General features: G+C 38.8%; 3 protein-coding genes and 2 pseudogenes across 3 annotated transcripts; 1 reads left to right on the top strand and 4 right to left on the bottom strand.

Moving 5' to 3' along the window:
• Positions 1 to 270: 270 nt before the first annotated feature.
• Positions 271 to 1,177, bottom strand: LOC137739788 (E3 ubiquitin-protein ligase dbl4-like; annotated as a pseudogene).
• Positions 1,178 to 2,202: 1,025 nt separating this feature from the next.
• Positions 2,203 to 3,243, bottom strand: LOC137708828 (E3 ubiquitin-protein ligase RSL1-like). The gene has a single exon (XM_068448019.1). It carries the CDS (start codon positions 3,241 to 3,243, stop codon positions 2,203 to 2,205), a length of 1,041 nt encoding a protein of 346 aa, XP_068304120.1.
• Positions 3,244 to 3,925: 682 nt separating this feature from the next.
• LOC137740624 (uncharacterized) lies at positions 3,926 to 6,947 on the bottom strand. Its single transcript, XM_068480461.1, has 5 exons — positions 6,784 to 6,947; positions 5,571 to 6,462; positions 5,196 to 5,396; positions 4,697 to 4,892; positions 3,926 to 4,433 (listed from the first exon to the last, which is right to left on the bottom strand). The coding sequence occupies exons 2-5, from the start codon at positions 6,444 to 6,446 to the stop codon at positions 4,249 to 4,251; spliced, it is 1,458 nt and encodes a 485-aa protein (XP_068336562.1). The 5' UTR covers positions 6,447 to 6,462; positions 6,784 to 6,947; the 3' UTR covers positions 3,926 to 4,248.
• A 4,578-nt stretch (positions 6,948 to 11,525) lies between these two features.
• LOC137741869 (serpin-ZX-like) lies at positions 11,526 to 13,500 on the top strand (annotated as a pseudogene).
• Positions 13,412 to 17,440, bottom strand: LOC137741859 (suppressor of mec-8 and unc-52 protein homolog 2-like). The gene is made up of 11 exons (XM_068481570.1): positions 17,236 to 17,440; positions 16,807 to 16,950; positions 16,688 to 16,737; positions 16,328 to 16,442; positions 16,053 to 16,101; positions 15,879 to 15,968; positions 15,511 to 15,579; positions 15,308 to 15,431; positions 14,406 to 14,782; positions 13,910 to 14,290; positions 13,412 to 13,812 (listed from the first exon to the last, which is right to left on the bottom strand). The coding sequence occupies exons 1-11, from the start codon at positions 17,280 to 17,282 to the stop codon at positions 13,534 to 13,536; spliced, it is 1,725 nt and encodes a 574-aa protein (XP_068337671.1). The 5' UTR covers positions 17,283 to 17,440; the 3' UTR covers positions 13,412 to 13,533.
• Between the last annotated feature and the right edge of the window lie 279 nt (positions 17,441 to 17,719).

Raw genomic sequence — 17,719 nt, 5'->3', positions numbered from 1 at the left:
GTTAGGTAGAATCAATGTTAGGTATGGTTGAGTGGAAAAAATTAGGTGCAATTAATGGGTTTTGTGTGGTAGCAAATAATCCTAGTTTAATTAAGTGTGTGGTGTAGCTTTCATTTGGTTTGCTATAAATACCCAAGTCCTCAAGCATTGTATATCATCCAAGGAAAAACAAAGCCTAGAGCAAAATAAGAAAAACTTTGCTAATTAGTTTGTTTTGTGAGCTTTCTTTAAGAGTGTGCTCTATTTTTCTTTTTCTTGGGATCATTAGAGTTATCTTGGATACTCTTCTTATTCAACAATCCCCTCGTGCCAAGGAACCTTACACTGAGCATAGAACATTCTCCAGCAATTAGGACACTCCGATTGCCTCACAACCTCTGACCCATCATCAATCAACATTGCAGAGCAATCCTTATAGGGGCAGTAAAATTTCTCAGACTCAAGAATCACAGCCTCACACAATGCAGTTCCCCAGCGATCAAACACCTCCGGAGGCAGAATCGGCAGGCAATACTCGGGCTCCAGCAACCCTATACAATCAGGAACAGGGCACCTAATGCTGGTAACGTTCTCTTGAAGCTTGGAGGCCACGTACTTAACCATACACTCAGTACAATAACCATGGCTGCAGTTTTCGATCCGAAACGACTCGATTCCTGACTTGGATTCGACGCAGATTTCACAAACGAAGTCTGTGTCGTTTTTAGAATTTGAAGATTGCCCAGACTCGGTCACGGAAAAATCCGAAAAGGTTTTTTCTTCTTCGCTTTCCGAAGGGAGTGTTGGATGGTTTGAACCTAAGAATTCTGAGCTCGTCGTCCCCGTCGTAAAAGTCTAGGGTTTCTTCAGAAAGGTCGATAAAGTTGCCTGCTTTGGCGGGCATGGGAGCCGATTTGAGCAGAGAAGCCGTGATCGATCGGAGGTCTCCGCCGTCGTCGTCGTCGTCGACGTTGATGGGGTTGGTTGACGGATTCCGCGAAGTGGGTGTGAAGCAGAAGGCGTCGTCTTCCATGTCGATGATGTGGATGTGAGAGTGAGACGACGGTGGGTTCTCCATATTAACTTTGTTTCGTCTTCCCATTGGCTGTCACTGAGAGAGGCTTTTGGATACTCTGTTTGTGAGGCTTTTGGATACTCTGTTTCTCTCTCCTATTTCACTTTCCTCCTCTTCCTTACTGTGCACGCAACGAAATTATTTAAATAGTACTTCTGATATTTGGACTAACTATATTTCACCCTTTCAAAATGAGAAATGAATTTTCAATTTTCTCTTTTTGTATTATAAAATACAGAACTTGGATCGATTTATGTCTGTTGTCGGATTGATTGTTTGATCCATCATAACCACAAATTCACATAAGATCTTGCCTTATCTATCAACGACATCGTTTGAGAAGATAGGATGACATTAGTTAAGCTCTAGCGCGCCAGTGCAGCCTTATTTAAGGCACATAACCCTGCATATTGAACTACGCACTCTCAACAGTAAAAAAGGGTGCAACCCTTGATGTTGAATGAGTTTTCGAGATGAATTTTCTCATCACACAAGTCACATACAAATGTTTTGCTGCCAAACTTTACTCTTGTGCCCATCTCTCTCTCTCTCTCTCTCTCTCTCTCTCTCTCTCTCTCTCTCTAGGTTAGATTATGGTGGAACATCAACTTCATTATATACACGAGTGGAGAGTTCATCATCGGTTACTGTAAGGAATAAGAGTAGTTTTCCTTTAAGTACTTTACTCCTGAACCCCAACGAAGGTTCTGAACAGAAAACTTAATTAAAATGCGTAGCATCGGAGATGCAACTGCAAATTAACTAGCAACTACAAAGAGGGAGATTCGAACTTGAGTAATATTGATCCAAATAGATGTTACACATCTGAGTATAAACAAACAGCACAATGATCTAATTCCTAGAATCCTACCTGCAACAAACTCCATAATATTGCAGCAAGATCGGCTCATGAGCAAATAATTAGGATTATTTCTTACAGCTTTGACAATAACGGGTATGTTCGATAGCTTGAATTCCACAACTGTAACAGAAAGCAAATCCGCACCTACAACAATAATAGTAACCAACTTTGATGATCAATGAAGATTAGGGCAAATATATATACACCAAAAGATAAAATATTAAATTTATGCAAGTTGAATGAGATAACTCAAGTTATTTAATTCCAAAACTGATAGGGAATTAATCTAGAAGTAGCAGAGAAGTTCAGCTGACCTGCATTTCATGTAGATGCACCCATCTATTCTTTCAACATAGAAACTGCAACGTGGGCACCTCCTCCAGTTCTTATTCTTGGCAAGCTCTTCCAGCATCTCGTCTTCGCCCTTATCTCTCAATTTCTGAAACATGGAGCAATTGAATTCGGTATGCCAAGGAACCTTACACTTGGCGCAAAACTCTCTTTTGCAATGAGGACATGGAGCCTGATTGGTATCCTCTGGCCCCTCGTGGATTAACAGCGCAGAGCACCCGACGAAGGGACAGTATAAGTACTTCTTCTGAGGCCCGATAACCACAGATTCACATATGGCCTTGCCCCACCTATCAAAGAGGTCGGTTGGGAGGATAGGACGACAGTAGTCAAGTTCTAATGTGCCCGTGCAGCCTTGTGCAGGGCATGTAATGGAAGATACATTGTCATCAAGCTTGGATGCTATGAATTTCACAACGCAGTCTTGACAGTAAAAGTGGGAGCAACCCTTAATGTTAAACGAGTCTTTTAGATCAACTGGCTCAACACAGAAGTCACATACAAAAGTTGAATCGATATCATCACTCTCATCTGCAAGTGTAGATTCACATAAGGCATTGCCCCACCCATCAAAGACGTCATCTGGGAGGATTGGACGACAGTAGTCAGGGTCTAGAGCGCCAGTGCAGCCTTGTACAGGGCACATAACAGCGGATGTGACATTGTTTTGGAGATTGGATGCTACGTATTGAACAACGCACTCTCGACAGTAAAAATGGGCACAACCCTTGATGTTGAATGAGTTTTCGAGATGACTTTTCGCATCACACAAGTCACATACAAAAGTAGGATCAATATCAATATCAACATGTTCATGTTGCTTCGTATTTGTTTTTGTATGCAGTACTATATGTTTGGTCACGAAGGAGAAGTGCTTACCCCTTATGTATTTTCCTGTGAAAACTTTGCTCCCCAGTTTGTTTCCTGTGAAAACTTTGCCACCCAACTTCTCTCCTGTGCAAAGTTTGTTGCCCATCTCTCTCTCTCTCTCTCTCTCTCTCTCTCTCTCTCTCTCTCTCTCTCTCTCTCTCTCTCTCTTCAGTGGTTAAGATTAAGAATCTAACTCAGGTGGCAGTGTGAAGAAATAATAAGAGGCTAATTACAGATGGTGAGGTTTAATTGTTAAGACTGAGTGATGTGATGAAATTTCTAGGGCTGAATTCTGGATCATCAACTTCATCTATACACAAGAGGAGAGTCCATGAGCGGTAAGGAATGGGACTTCCTTCGTCAATAAGGATTATAAAAAATAAAATAAAAGAAGATTGACCTTTTGGAGAGAGAGTACATCTTCCCTAAACGTTTACTTTGGGCAATTTTGAATTACCATTTTGCCACTGACAAACATAGGACTAACTCTCCAGATCCTCTTGTGAGGATCCGAGAATCTTTCAATCAATTTTGTTCATCGTATATCGTGCAGTAAAAAGAAATTTTTACATGAGAATCCGAGAATCTTTCAATCATGTATATTCATCGTACATCGTGTGATCAGTTTTTATCAAGTACTGTTTATATTCAATTGTAAGTAATTTTTTATCGTACGATATACGATAAACAAATTTGATTGAAAGATTCCAAAATCCTTACAAAAAAGATCCAAAGAGGATCCTCATTCTTTTTAGAGAACCCCCTCCCCCTGACAGAGATTTTAGCGGTCATAAAGCGTTTTTAGCTATTTCAGAAGCAACATAATAAGGGGTAGAGTCTTTCTGCAGTGGTACATTGTCAAATAGTATGATATATACACATCTATGGGTTGCTTATATACAAGAGCAGTTCCAAGTGATTTCACAATTGGTATAAAAAAAAACTTAATTGTCAGGCATGAATCTTTCTTTTCCTTTATACAGACAACACCGATTAACTTCTAATGTACAGTTTCAAACCAAAGGTGAAATATTAAGAAACGAATTCTGAACCCCGTCAATTGTTCTGAACAGAAAGCTTAAACAAGTAGTCATCGGAGATGCAACCGGAACTAGCACTGTAGACTGGAGTAGAGGTTTTTCAGGGCTGTATACAGGGGCTCAGCAGCCTTTGGTCTGTCCACAGTTCCGAGTAGTATATCAGAAGTCGTCAAGTAAGGGTCACCATAAAACTGTAGATTGGTATCCATCCTCGTGGCCACAATGTTCCCTTCCAATGATACTCCAACAAATGCACCTGTCAAAACATCGCAACGTCACACCGTCAGGAGTAGGATCTTTTCCAAGCTCCCATACTACCCCGAATAACAGAACCCTCAAAATGCGTTAAACAAACAGTGGCTGATACATACTAAGAATTTGAAAAGTAAAATGACAAACCAATACTCCACTACAATCTTTGCTACTTGTACCAATGAAAAGACCCTCGTGCCATGGTATACAGCGGATGATCCTAGTCATTAACTGGAAAGCTTTACCAATCTAAACTTGTTATCATACCTTTGCTACAACTGTATGTATAGCACATTCCAGAACCTCTGTCTCCAGCGCGCATGTCTGCTTCCAGCACTCTACCAATAGGTCCTGCGGCAGCACTACACCCAGCGCCAAGAGAAAAATGCATGCGACTACAAAATGTTTTCACAGCTTTTAAATCGTGAAGCACAATGATGAAGTCCATAAGCTCACCCCCAATCTGGAAAAAGAAACAATGGGAATGCAAAGATTACCGCCTGGAATAGAACTAAGGAAGTACAAAATTCCAGCCAAGATTTAGAATTTCTCAACTTACTGAAGCGGAAGAGACTAAACATATCAATTTTAAAAAGAAACTGCTGGTGACAAATGCATATGAACTATTATTATTATTTTTGTAATTAATGTATATGAATTATTACTCCTCTGAAATTCCTTTCTTCCAACTTAAGCATGTACAAATAATCATAGACGGAAACAACAGATAAATAACATTAGAACGACGAAAATATTGCATATATACCTGTGCGCCCCATCCTAAGCCAACAGAAAATATGGATGACGGGGCAGACCATGATCCATCAGACCTTTGAGCAATTACCAAACCAGTACCAAGTTTGTAAGAGAGAAGTGCACCAGCTTTAGCAACTGTTAGGATTGCCAGACCTTTGGCTCCTTTAAGAACAGCTGCGGGTATAGACCACTCAGGATTCAACCTAGCAACCTGTCAAACATAACATAAGATGTCAGAAATCATCTTAATTGGAATATGAGAACTCTTTAGACGAAATGAATTGAAATTCATAATTGCACCTAGGAGTAACTTAACGAAACTAATAATCCAGAAATGTAGGAACAAAATTAACTTAACAAAACTATAAGGAATTCAGAATTGCACCTGGGAGTAACTTCTCAATGTGTTGGATGCTTTGTATATCTCCTGTTCCATGGAAAACCCAACAGGAAGATTTAACCATCCTCTTGTACACGTCCAATCGATGACATCGTGCTTGGCTGCTTGTGCAGCATTGCTGATGCTGTTAATTAGAATACCCTGTAAAGGATCTAGCCTATCATAGCAGGCATCGCAGACCCTCTGCGGATTCCTCTCCCTAAACTTGACAGGCAACAAGCACCTTCCTTTACTACATGTTCTGCAGAAAATTCCCCCACAGAACCGACAATGATGTCTTCCACGAGTAAGTGCAGTAAAAGGCAAAGTGCACTGCATGCAACCTGTAGTAGAACTATCAGGAAGCCACTCAGGGGGCTCAGCTTCCAAAACATCTTTGTATGCGTTGTAATTAAACGTTGTTGGCTCAAGCAGGGGTGGAGCACTGGGTATATAAACCGACGAGTGCAAGCATGTATCACCATTTTTTTCTGAGCCCAAAAATGAAACATTCGAATTGGGTAGCTGATTGTCTGATGGAAGACCCGGTGCCTTGTTCCGGCCAGTCAGAATGGCAAATACCCCAGTCAGCACATTCTTCAAATTGACTTCCGGTTGCGTATTAGTCTGAGATAAATCACAAGGCTCTTCGCTCGAATCATACTCGCAGCCATCAACAAAATCCTCGGACTCAAGAGGAAACTGGTACGAATAATCATGCTTCTCGGGCTTGGATGCTACTGCCGGATAACTAACTTTCCCGCAGTGTTCTGGCTCGGGCCAATCGGAACCGACATACTCGTCACCATAGTGGAATTGGGGTTGGTGTCTGTCTATCTTTGCAAGGGACGAATACGAAACTCTCCCCTCAAAGCTCTCCATACAATTCCTCAAACCACTACACAAAATTCAATTTTTCGGTTCGAATTCGAAACCAGAAATGTTACAAAATTCAAAAATAAATAAATCCCATAAAGAGAATCAACTTTGACGTCAAAGCGAAATCAAGATAAAAATTCAGAATTAAATTAAGGGAAACGAGCACGACAACAATATGCAGCTGGAAAATAATCAAAAATCGTAAATTAATTATCTTTTCAGCAAAAATAACACGAATTCGAATTCGGGAATTGGGGATTTTGCTTCTGGTTTGTTCTAGGGTAATTTAATTGAATTAAATTAAAGAAGAAAAAAAAAGATAAACCGACAGCAGACGTACCTGTTGATCAATTCGAGCCGTCAATTGAACAAAATTGAGAAACTGGTTTGATTAGGGATTTAATTTTCAGGGTTTTGCGACCAACGAAGAAGAAGAAGAAGAAGAAGAAGAAGGAGAAGAAAAAAGGACACCCGGAGTTCTTGAGATACACGAAAAGACTTGGCGTCCGTGTCTGATCACAAAAACAACATCCAGTCGGGTACACGTTTTTTTTTTTTTCAAAAAAAAAAAAAAAATTCCTCATTTAGACCAACTCCAATGGTGGGCTAAAAGCCAAATTACCCTCCAAAATTTCTCCTCAAACCCACTCCAACACAAGGGGAAAATTTGGGCTAAATGCTAAATGCTAAACCAATGTCAAATTTCCCCCAAAATTTAGCCCAGAAATCGGAGTGGATTTCACCCAATATTTATCGGAATTTAAATTTTTTTAGATTAAAATGTTCATAAAATTAATTTACGATAGTCTACATATTTATTTTTTTAAAAAAATTTAATTTAACAAAAAAAAAAAAAAGCCTAAATTCATTCTTTAATAATCTCGGGCTAAAATTTTAGGCTAGAACGGTTGGAGCAGAAAAGTTGTTTCTGGGCTAAAAACTAAATTTTTCGGGCTAAAATATTTGGCTTAGCCCAACCATTGAAGATGGTCTTAAAGGGAATGGCATGCCGTTGTTTTATGGCAGTAGTTCACGCGGCGATATGTCGTTTCTGAAGGACAATATATTCTTTTAAAGAAAACTAAAAAAAATAGTTTGAAAATTTTAAATTTAAGAGCAAAATAAAGGTAAAGTGAATAGTATCATAATTAATTTTTTAGTGTAAAATATGATTTTTTATTAAGGTGAACAGTAACATAAGTTTTTTGTTAAAGTTCCCATCGTTTTATGGTATAGGTTTAAAGATTATTTAAAGGAATGGTTTTTCATTTTTTTAAAGAAAATGAGGATTAGTTGTGGAACTTATTTCACATTAAACTTTAACAATCTTAACCGTTTATTTTGCAAGTAATTTATAGATCATTCTTACAAAAATTCAATTCAATCCGAAATCATTTGTCTATTAATTGTCACAATGAAATTTTAATATTTTTTAGAATATATTATTCTTCATTTTCTTTGAATCTAATTAGATACCTCAAATACTTTCAGTTTGGCTAATATTTTGTAAAAATAATCTATGAGATGTAACTTGAAAAATAGACGTGCATGTCGTTGAAGTTCTATGTAAAGTAGGCCCCACAAATAATCCATATTTTTTTTGAAGAAAATGAAAATCTCTTCCCTCGTAAGCTCTGTATATATTTAATAGATCAAAGCGCTCCAAATGATTAATATTAGTGTATAATCTTTACATTCGTTTCTATTGAACTTCCAAACAATGAAAAGGATATTTTCCATTCACTTACCTCCATCCAACGCAGTTTTGAAGTGACATCAAAAATTTCCCACTACATATTAAAGTTTGTTAACCTAACTAAACTAGCTAATTCAACCTCGAAACTTCTTGCTCGGCTGTTCATCATCGTCATAATGGCCGCCACCCTCACCGTCCATATCCTTCTCCATCTTCTCTCTGAAGTATCTTGTTGATCTTGTGCAGGCATCAGTGATATTCTCATCTTTGTTTTGCTTTTGTGTCTTACGACCATTTTGCATCTTTACACCAAATTGGAAAGCTTCCTTTAGCTAAATGTATGTTGTCCATATTCTTCTCTCTCGAAGTCCCACAGCTGAATACGTCGAAAATATATATAAGGGATGTGATATCCACACATCATTTTTTACTTCTCACATACCCTTCTAATTTTCAATCGTCGGATCGAATGAATTGAAGAAGATCAACAGACAGAAATTAACAAAGGGTGTCTGAGAAGTAAAATTGGGTGTGCAGATAACACCCCTTTATATATAATTGACAATAACAGAAGCAATTATTGCAACAAAAGTATGATAAAAATATATTGACCTTTAAACTCAACCCTTAGCCTTTAACTAGAGTTTTTGGTTCTACAACATTAGTACTGGATAGATAATTGTAACTGTACATGCTATGACAATTTACAGAAAATAATCAACCAGTAGCCTGAGACTATTAATACGACGGGCGTTATGGCGTGCATTTGAAGCAACCTGTAACTGTATCTCATTTAGATTGTCATAATGAAGTGCTCTGTAGATAACAGTTACTTATGAAACGGCTAAAAGTGCTTTGTCAACCAAAGGAGCATCTCACTGCGTTTGCATAACCTATGGTGTAGACATCAAAATTTCAATGAAATAAATGTTCGTCAATACATTAAAGTTTCGACATGTCTAGGCATACGTGGCATACGCTATGCGTTACACAAATGGTACACATGGATGTGACTTATCAAATTTGGACAAGTCATCAAGAAGGACACATGTCAACACCTAGCGGTCATAATAGTGTAAAGAACAATGAAAAGTTTGAAGGATTTCTGAGAAATACTAGAGAGAAGAGAGAGAAGGGAAAAGCTCAATTGAATACAATGAATGAATTACAAGGTAATCTCCAAAATGCCTAACCACTCTACTTTTATAGTAAACTAACTAATGACAGAAATACTATATTGCCCTTTCTTACAATCCCACCTATTTCTAACTAACTTGATCCATACAACTACCTTATAACAACCAATTGCCACATGTACACTATAGTTATTACTCCCCCTTCAAACTAAGTGTAGTACTGCCTAGCGTAGTTTGCTGCAATGGTGTTGGAGGTCCTAAACCCAAGGTGTCTACAATGCTTGAGAAACACTAGACTGTGTAGACCTTTGGTAAAGATATTTGCGACTTGGTCTTCTATTAGAATGTAGTGCACACTTATATCTCCATTTTGTACTTTTTCTCGAACGAAATGGTAATCTGTGTCAAGATGTTTAATCTTGGAATAGAACACAAGATTGGAACTTAATGCCAAGGCTGACAGATTGTCACAATGAAGTGAAAGTGGTTTTGATAAGAACTGATGAATGTCTTTGAACACAGATTGGATCCAAAACACATTAGTTGTACAATGAGCTAATGTTTTGTATTCAGCTTCTGTTGAACTTCTCGAGACAGTTGTTTGCTTCTTCGACTGCCATGAGATTGGATTCGATCCCATATACATTACAAAACCTGAAATAGACCTTCTAGTGTTGATATATGCTACCTAATCAGAGTCTGAATAGGCAGTAACTTGAAATTCTATGCTCTCTGTATAGTGTAACCCATAATTAATGGTCCATTGCACATACTTGAGTATTCTTTTCACTTAGTGAAAGTGAGCATCTGTAGGTTGAGTCATATATTGACACACTATATTGACAGAGTGTGCAAGATCTGGTCTTGTAAAAGTAAGGTATTGGAGAGCTCCCACAATACTCTTATAGTGACTTGGATCAGATAATATACTTATTTGCAAGTATCTGAGTGTGAGGTTTGGATGAAGTTGATTTTGATTTGCAGGTGTCCATACCAGTTTTCTTTAATAGTTATTTAGCATATTTTGATTGATGTATGAACAAAGCTCCATCACCACTGTATTGAACATGTAAACCAAGAAAATAAGTGAGTTTACCCATGCCCTTAAAGTCAAACACCTCTGCCAAGTTATTAATCACTTCTTGAATTTTAGTTGGACTTAACCCAGTGAGGATTATATCATCAACATAGAGCAGAAGTAGAATAATATCACCATTATCAACTTTAACAAACAAACTTGCATTTGAAAGTGATGCTTGAAAACCAAGAGCTGGAAGATAACTTGTGAACTTTGAATTCCATGCCCTTGGGGCTTGTTTCAACCCATCAAATGACTTAACCAACCTACAAACATGATTAGGATGCTCAAGATCCACAAATCCTTGAGGTTGCTTCATATAAACTTCTTCCTCAAGGTCTCCATGTAAAAATGCATTGTTAATGTCAAGTTGTCTCAAAGACCAACTAAACTATACTGCTAATGCAAGCATAATTTGAAATGTGGTATGTCTGACCACTGAGCTAAATGTCTCAGAATAATCAAGACTTTGTTCCTGAGTATACCCCTGTGCAACCAATCTAGCTTTAAATCTTGATATAGGACAGAGAAGGGGGAGGGCGGCATAAAGAGAAAAGAGAGAGATGTGTAATGATGATGCGTGTTATTCCACACCATTGCACCTTTATTTATAGTATTAGGAAGGTAAATGGATAATAGGATTACAACTCTGACAGGATAATATTTAGGCTAGGAGATATGATAGGATCTACTCAATATATCTTAGATATAATAGGATTTACACAATTACTTTCCTAAACAAATAGGACTACAACAATAAGGGATTTTTTTAAGGAAATTTACAGCAAATATTCTTGTGCGGCAAGCAAGAGATGGGCTTCCACATCTCAAGGTCCATGGATTTCTTTCTTATATAAACCTAATTACTTCACAATACAGCCGTGAGTGTTTTAGGGTTTAAATAATTTTACCCAAAATCTCTCACTTGCCTGGTGTTTTTCTTTCCTCATACCGACCGATCCAACTATCTCAAATCCATCTCTTTACACTAACAGCTTTACTCTCAAAGAATGGGTCACAAACGATTCATCAAAAATCTAGCGGATGCGAATGACTCAACCTCTACTGCAGCCGAGGCAAACAAGTCATTTCCCTTGTCCCATAGCAATCGATCCAGGAAAAAACCAAAGATTTCACATATTACTTGTGATTGAAAAATAAACAGTTTCACTATGGATCCCAAAGTAGCCAGTAACCATACCGACATCGCACTCAAAATCACTAAGCATCTTCTTATGATTGAAGGAAAAGAGAAGAACAATGTGTACTCGTCGCTATCCATCCAGGTCATGCTGTGGCTATTAACAGCCGGTTCAAAAGGTTCCACACAGGACCAGTTGCTCTCTTCCCTTAAGTCCAACTCCACCGATCAACTCCACTCTCTCGCTTCCCATCTTGTCCCTTTAATCTTTGCAGACCGGTCCAATAAAGGCGGTCCCCGCCTATGCTTTTGTTTGGGCCCAAAATGTTATTGGGTCAAGCGTAGGTTCAGCCCAAAGCTTTTCTGAGTGTATTATATGGGCTGCCTGGCAGTCTCAGGCTGTTTAGCAAAGGTGGTCGAGTCCTATCGCAAGAAGGAATAGTTCGAATGAGCAGAGAGGTCGAAGAAGTCCTAATACGATAAAGGGTCCTAGTGCATAATGGATTATTGACCAGCAATGAATATGGCCTAAAAAAGGGGTGAGTTCAAAGTCCTAATAAGAGTATGAGTGGTCGAGATAGAGTTGGAACAGAATAAGAAGTCCTAATTCAGATATGGTTTCAACTCGATCTCAAGGAAGATTTGTTGTTATAAATACAAGGCATCATGCAACAATCAGGCTCTCTTGAATTCAGCACATAATTGCCCTGCGCAAACCTCTCAAACAATTTGAGATTTTTCATTTTCTTTTTCCGCCAACACATCTTCAGTTTGGATAAACAGCACTGTATGGGCAACCGGCGAACATCTTTAGTTTGGATAAACAGCACTGTTGTCGTAGAATCAATCGATCAAGGAGCACCTTCAGTTTGGATAAACAGCACTGCGTCGAGGCCGACTGGTTACCTATCCAAGTCTCGGTCGAGAAGGGTTTCCGAATGCTTATTAGCAGAAGTCATCTTATTAGCCTTCTCAGCGAAGTAAGGTGTTACGAGTTATGACATTCGGCACATTGAACGCCGAGTGATTTTATGATTGGATACTCACAAGTGAGTTTCAGAGTTCGGCATTCTGACAGCCGAACCACATTTACCATCAAGACATACATCTCCTTTGAATACTTGTGTCCATATAGTCTGGTGTTGATTCGATGTGCTTATACTCTCACGAATATAATCACTGTGATCGAATCTGGCGCCGACGATTCATGAACTTCGCAAAACTAGCAGCCTTGTCTTTAGGCTTGATAATCCGAAGGCTGAGACTTGTTCCTTCCTCAGCCGCAGTCGTAAGATCAAGAAGTTAGCAACGCGCTCAACGCAACATCAACAAATTTTACTCCTCAGCCAAAGCTCGACCGACGATTTGGCATGTCCCGCATCAACTGAAGGATGTAATTACTCGGCCTACGCACCACATAGACTTTGTAATTTTTAGGGTCAACAACTTTGCAAATGGCCTTTGGGTTCAGTAATCTCTCCCCATCAAACCTTCTTTCAAGAAGGTTGTGGACACTGTTTACAAGGCGGCTATAAAACATGTTAATTTCCAGAACCCTGAGTCAGTTGACGAGAAAACGATGCTTATATTTTCAAAAGCCTTATACTTCTAAGGCCTTTGGAGCGACAACTTCAATGCATGGGGAACAATTAAAAGAGGACAACTTTCACCTTCTTAACGGTACATCTGTTAAGGCGCAGTTCATGAGAAGCTCCAAGGACCAATTTGTAAAAGCCTTTGACGGTTTAAAAGTCTTGAAGCTTCTTTACGAACAAGGCAAAGACATGGAGCGGCAATTCTCCGTGTACTTGTTGCTTCCAGATTCAAGAGATGGGCTCCCTGCTTTGGTCGAAAGAGTTTTTTCCGAGCCTAGTTTCTTAGATAGCCACCGTCCCAAGACACGAGTCGAAGTTGGTGTTAAATTTCCAAACAACGTAAAGGATATTTTCCATTCACTTACCCCCATCCAACGCAGTTTGAAGGTGCAATCAAATTATTCCCACTAAATATTACAATCTGTTAACATAACTAAACTAGTTTCAAACTCGAATCTTCTTGCCAGGCTGTTCATCATCGTCATAATAGCCGCCACCCTCACCGTCCATATCCTTCTCCATCTTCTTTCTAGCAAGTATCTTGTTGATCTTGTGCAGGTCATTAGTGATCTTCTGGTCCTTGTTTTGCTTTCGTGTCTTACGACCATCCTGCATCTTCACACCAAACTGAAAAGCTGCCTTGGGCATAGCTTCCTTTTGCTCATTGTATGTTGCCCATTCTTCTTCTGTCTCGAAGTCCCACCGGTGAAGACGACCCTTAGCCTGTCAGGGAAATATATTGACAATAACATAAGCAATGATTGCAACACATTTTAGAAGGAATCAAGCATATTTTCTTTATGTTTTATCAGAAACTTACTCGTCCACCCATGTCCATTTTTGACAAGTCATCTTCATCATCACTGTCTACCACCTCGCGATTATATTCTTGATAACCAGGGTAACATTCAGAATAACTCTCCGAGATGAAGTTTGGATCCTTTTCTCGGGCATCCTTCTCCCTCAATTGTTGAAGTCTTTGGTCATCCCGCTTAAACACAGATCCTAAACCCCGATCCTTCTCCTCTTGAGTCATAAAGCGTGGATCCTGCATGTTTAAGCCTGTTTGTTCATCGTAACCCTCCATATTTGCCTGGAGGTATTGTTCAGGATAAGCCATTTGCTCAGCATATTGGTATTCTGGCCACTCTCCCTGGTAGGCACCGTCCATAGTTTGTGTTTGTGCCGCATCGTATCCGTTCTGAACCCAAAATGTAACATAAAATACCCATCCAAGGTGAAATGCAAGTCAAGTTTTGTTTAGAAACATAGTTGTACTACAATTTTCAGAATGAAAATGAAAAGGATAAATGTACCATATCTTGCCATTCCTGAGGCACCCCGTAGGATTGGACGGGTTGGACAGGACCATAAGCAGGTTCATCAAAATAAGAAACTCTTTCCTTGTTTCGAGGAGACTCTTCCATGTCCTCGGAGAGAGGGCTTTGACTCAAGTCTTTACCAGGAACAACATAGTCAACACCATCCCCAACAAAAATGTCATCCTCGTCTACTCTGGCAACAGTTGGGCCTTCTTGTGCTTTTGAATCTATGTGATTTTTCCTGGGAGGGGGTGGAGGGGGTGGTGGCAAAATCTCCCTTCTAGTTTCCTTCTTCAAAATCCCTTCATCAGGCTTCAAGGACTTATCCTCTCCATCATACTCATTACCAACGACTGAAATCTTTCCTGTACCTAAAATAGATGGACCAAGAAAAGAACTTGATTTAGTAATTAGACGAATAAACAACCAAAAAGGGCAGAAGGGATGAAGGATGAAAATAGTTGATGTGAAATCTCAAAACAAATTATGGAATCTGATCACTTCACTCATCACGAAATACTTCAAAATGCCAATGTCTGCGATGATATCAGGCAACCAAGGATACAAAAGTACACAGATATATGTTAGTTTAGTTTGGTTTAGTTTCTCCCAGAAAAATCTGAGTTGAATAAGATACGACTATCTGAACTGGTTGTTAGCTGCCCTGTTTCACCGTGAGATTGGGATGCTTAGCTCCAAGCACAGGGCCATATAGCCATTTAGGCATAATGGCCATACAATTTTTATCATGAAAAATGATTTCAAATACATTTTTACGTATCTGATTGCTTTGACTTATAAAAGATATTCATAGCAGTTTATTATAGACAACTCTATCAAGGCCTTATGTTGCGTAAAACTGATTATTCAGTTACTTTTGACCAAAAGCAGCATACCTCTTGCATCTTTTTCCTTCTTTTTCTTCTTGAGAACCTTCCCAGAAGATCCAAGACGAAGATATGACATAATTTTAGCAATTCGGTCAAGTACAGAACCATCAACATTGACAGTTACTGCTTCCTGCACAAAGTAGAAGCCAAAATAAGATAAACAGTCTAACAATGATGGGAAGACCTCACAAAGTGTCAGATCTTTTAACCTCTGCCTGTGGACAGTCAGCTTTACTCCTATGCAAGGTGGTTGGGATGTCATGAGTGTATCCTCCCTCCTGAGATGCAAAATACGTGAACAAGATGTAAATGTCAGGAAAATGGGAGATCACATTCATTGAGTATCCTGCAATAGCAAGCTCAGTGCTCTCAGAGAAGTGCCTACAAACACTTCTCAAAGTTGAACTTCCACGCATGATTTAGGTGGCAACTAAACACGAAATGGTCCTGAACAGGCCACCCAAGGTTCATAAGGGTTTAGGCAAGCTTAAAACATGAGCACAAATTGTTCCCAGAAAAGACTAATATGATCTAAATTAAGCAAGCTTAATATGAAAAGAGCAACAAAGGCTCTTACCATGTTAAAAATGAATGACATTCTACCAGGTAGGAACATCTCGTTGGTTTTGATAACGGCGTGGGGCTTGACTATCCATTGGTACACTGACTGAAACACAGAAATGAGACATCAATGAAACAGATAATGATTTAACAAAATAACTGCCTCATCATATCACCAAAAGTGACATACCTTTGCAGTAGCAGTGCGAAATGAAATTTTTTGGTCTTCCTTAGATGCTCTGTCAGTGAATAGGAAGCACACAAGTGTTAGCAGTAGCACACGCACTATGAAACTGCTAAAGAAGTTTATTGAGATATGGCTATCATTCTTCATATTAACACTTGAGATATGGCCACCAATATCAACAGAATTTAACCCAAATACATCGTGTTTGCGAAATTTGACACTTGATGTTTTTAAGATTAGACATAACTTGCCAATATAAGTAATCCACATACAATTACCTAGATTTTGCATCAGTCTCATCTCCATCATCTGGCTTTTTGTCAATCTCACTTCTTACTTTGTTAAGTAAAGCGTAATCTAATCCTTTGACCAAATGTGTGTGTTCCACATCACCTGGACAACATTAATCGAGTTCAGCATAAAATAAGTCAACGCCCTTCCACATGTACAAAATGGCCAGCCAAAAAACTATTGATTAGGTGACTCGTGACTTCACGAATTCTCATAGATATCAACAAATGCAACGTCAATCGCACTTAGCCTCACAAACATGGTAAAAAATGAATCCTATACCGAAAACTGAGACCCTGTAAACAATACAGTGGGAACAAATTTCTAAAACAAAGCGTAACACAAACCTCCAAGATACTTGCTCTTCTCAATGGACAACTTCTGTACCTCAGCTGCCCTGCAAATACCAATGCAAAGATAATTAAGCTATTAAAATAGCAGAGGCATTGATAAGTTTGATACTGACCGGAGATCAATGTTTCCGGGAGGCGCAACGGCATGAAAAGAACCCAATTCAGTCGGCTCATAATCGGGATTTTGATCTTCCCTTCGCTCCTTAGCTCTGTCTCTGTACTTCGGCAACTCCGGTTGCTCCGCCGCTTTCTCCTCCCTGCATGCACCATCACACAAACATTGCATCAAAGATCAAACGCATAATCTGCATTCCCACATTCGTTACCCAATAATTACATGACCATGCAAATCACGCTGAAATCTTTTTTCCCAGATTTTAGCAAAACAGCTTAATTGTACAAAAAAATATAAAAAATATTAAGAAATAATAATAATAATTTAAACTTTGGATCAAAATTAATACTGCCTGTATTGAAGTGGAAGCATAATGTGCGTCGGATAGTGAAAACAAATAAAAAAAAAATTGAAACTTTTAACTCACTTGCGGCGGGCAACTTTCTCCTTGTAACTTTTCTTCGACGAAGTCATCGGTGAAATTGGGAATTCGAACTGGAATCAGGGAGGACGGAAAGATTTTTCTAATTGCAGTAATTAGGGTTTGCAGAGGAGTGGCGAACTTTCGAAAACGAGGTCGCCGTGGGAATGAGGCCGCATGGAGAAATCGTTGCGCGGTAAAATTACGGATAAACCATCCTTTACATAACGATAATTGAAACGCACCGTCGTTGGCTATTTATTCTCTTTTTCCAATTTTTTAAAATTATATGAGAATTAAGTTGGGAATTGGATTAGTAAACAACATCGGTCAGCATCTCACTATCAAATTTCTAAACAGAGTAATAAGAGCTATTTATATTACACAGCAACTGTCATCTGTGTTTAAAATATTAACGAAATTGTCGATATTTTCGTTGAAATATGAAAAAAATTAAGGATGTATATGAAAAGGGATGAAATGGAAACTT

The sequence above is a fragment of the Pyrus communis genome, chromosome 1, assembly GCF_963583255.1.
Source record: "Pyrus communis chromosome 1, drPyrComm1.1, whole genome shotgun sequence".
NCBI lineage: Eukaryota > Viridiplantae > Streptophyta > Magnoliopsida > Rosales > Rosaceae > Pyrus > Pyrus communis.
This window is presented reverse-complemented; position numbering and strand designations above follow the sequence as displayed.

Bases quoted from the DNA above. Each gene is read 5' to 3' on its own strand.
- LOC137708828 (XM_068448019.1), bottom strand. From the start codon at position 3,243: ATGGGCAACAAACTTTGCACAGGAGAGAAGTTGGGTGGCAAAGTTTTC.
- LOC137740624 (XM_068480461.1), bottom strand. From the start codon at position 6,446: ATGGAGAGCTTTGAGGGGAGAGTTTCGTATTCGTCCCTTGCAAAGATA. The intron at 5,397-5,570 runs GTGCAATTCTGA...TATGTTTGACAG, and splicing joins CATTGAGAAGTTACTCCCAG to GTTGCTAGGTTGAATCCTGA. The intron at 4,434-4,696 runs GTATGATAACAA...ATGTTTTGACAG, and splicing joins TACATACAGTTGTAGCAAAG to GTGCATTTGTTGGAGTATCA.
- LOC137741859 (XM_068481570.1), bottom strand. From the start codon at position 17,282: ATGACTTCGTCGAAGAAAAGTTACAAGGAGAAAGTTGCCCGCCGCAA. The intron at 15,580-15,878 runs GTAAGAGCCTTT...TTTGCATCTCAG, and splicing joins TGTCATTCATTTTTAACATG to GAGGGAGGATACACTCATGA. The intron at 15,432-15,510 runs GTTAAAAGATCT...TACTTTGTGCAG, and splicing joins CTGACTGTCCACAGGCAGAG to GAAGCAGTAACTGTCAATGT.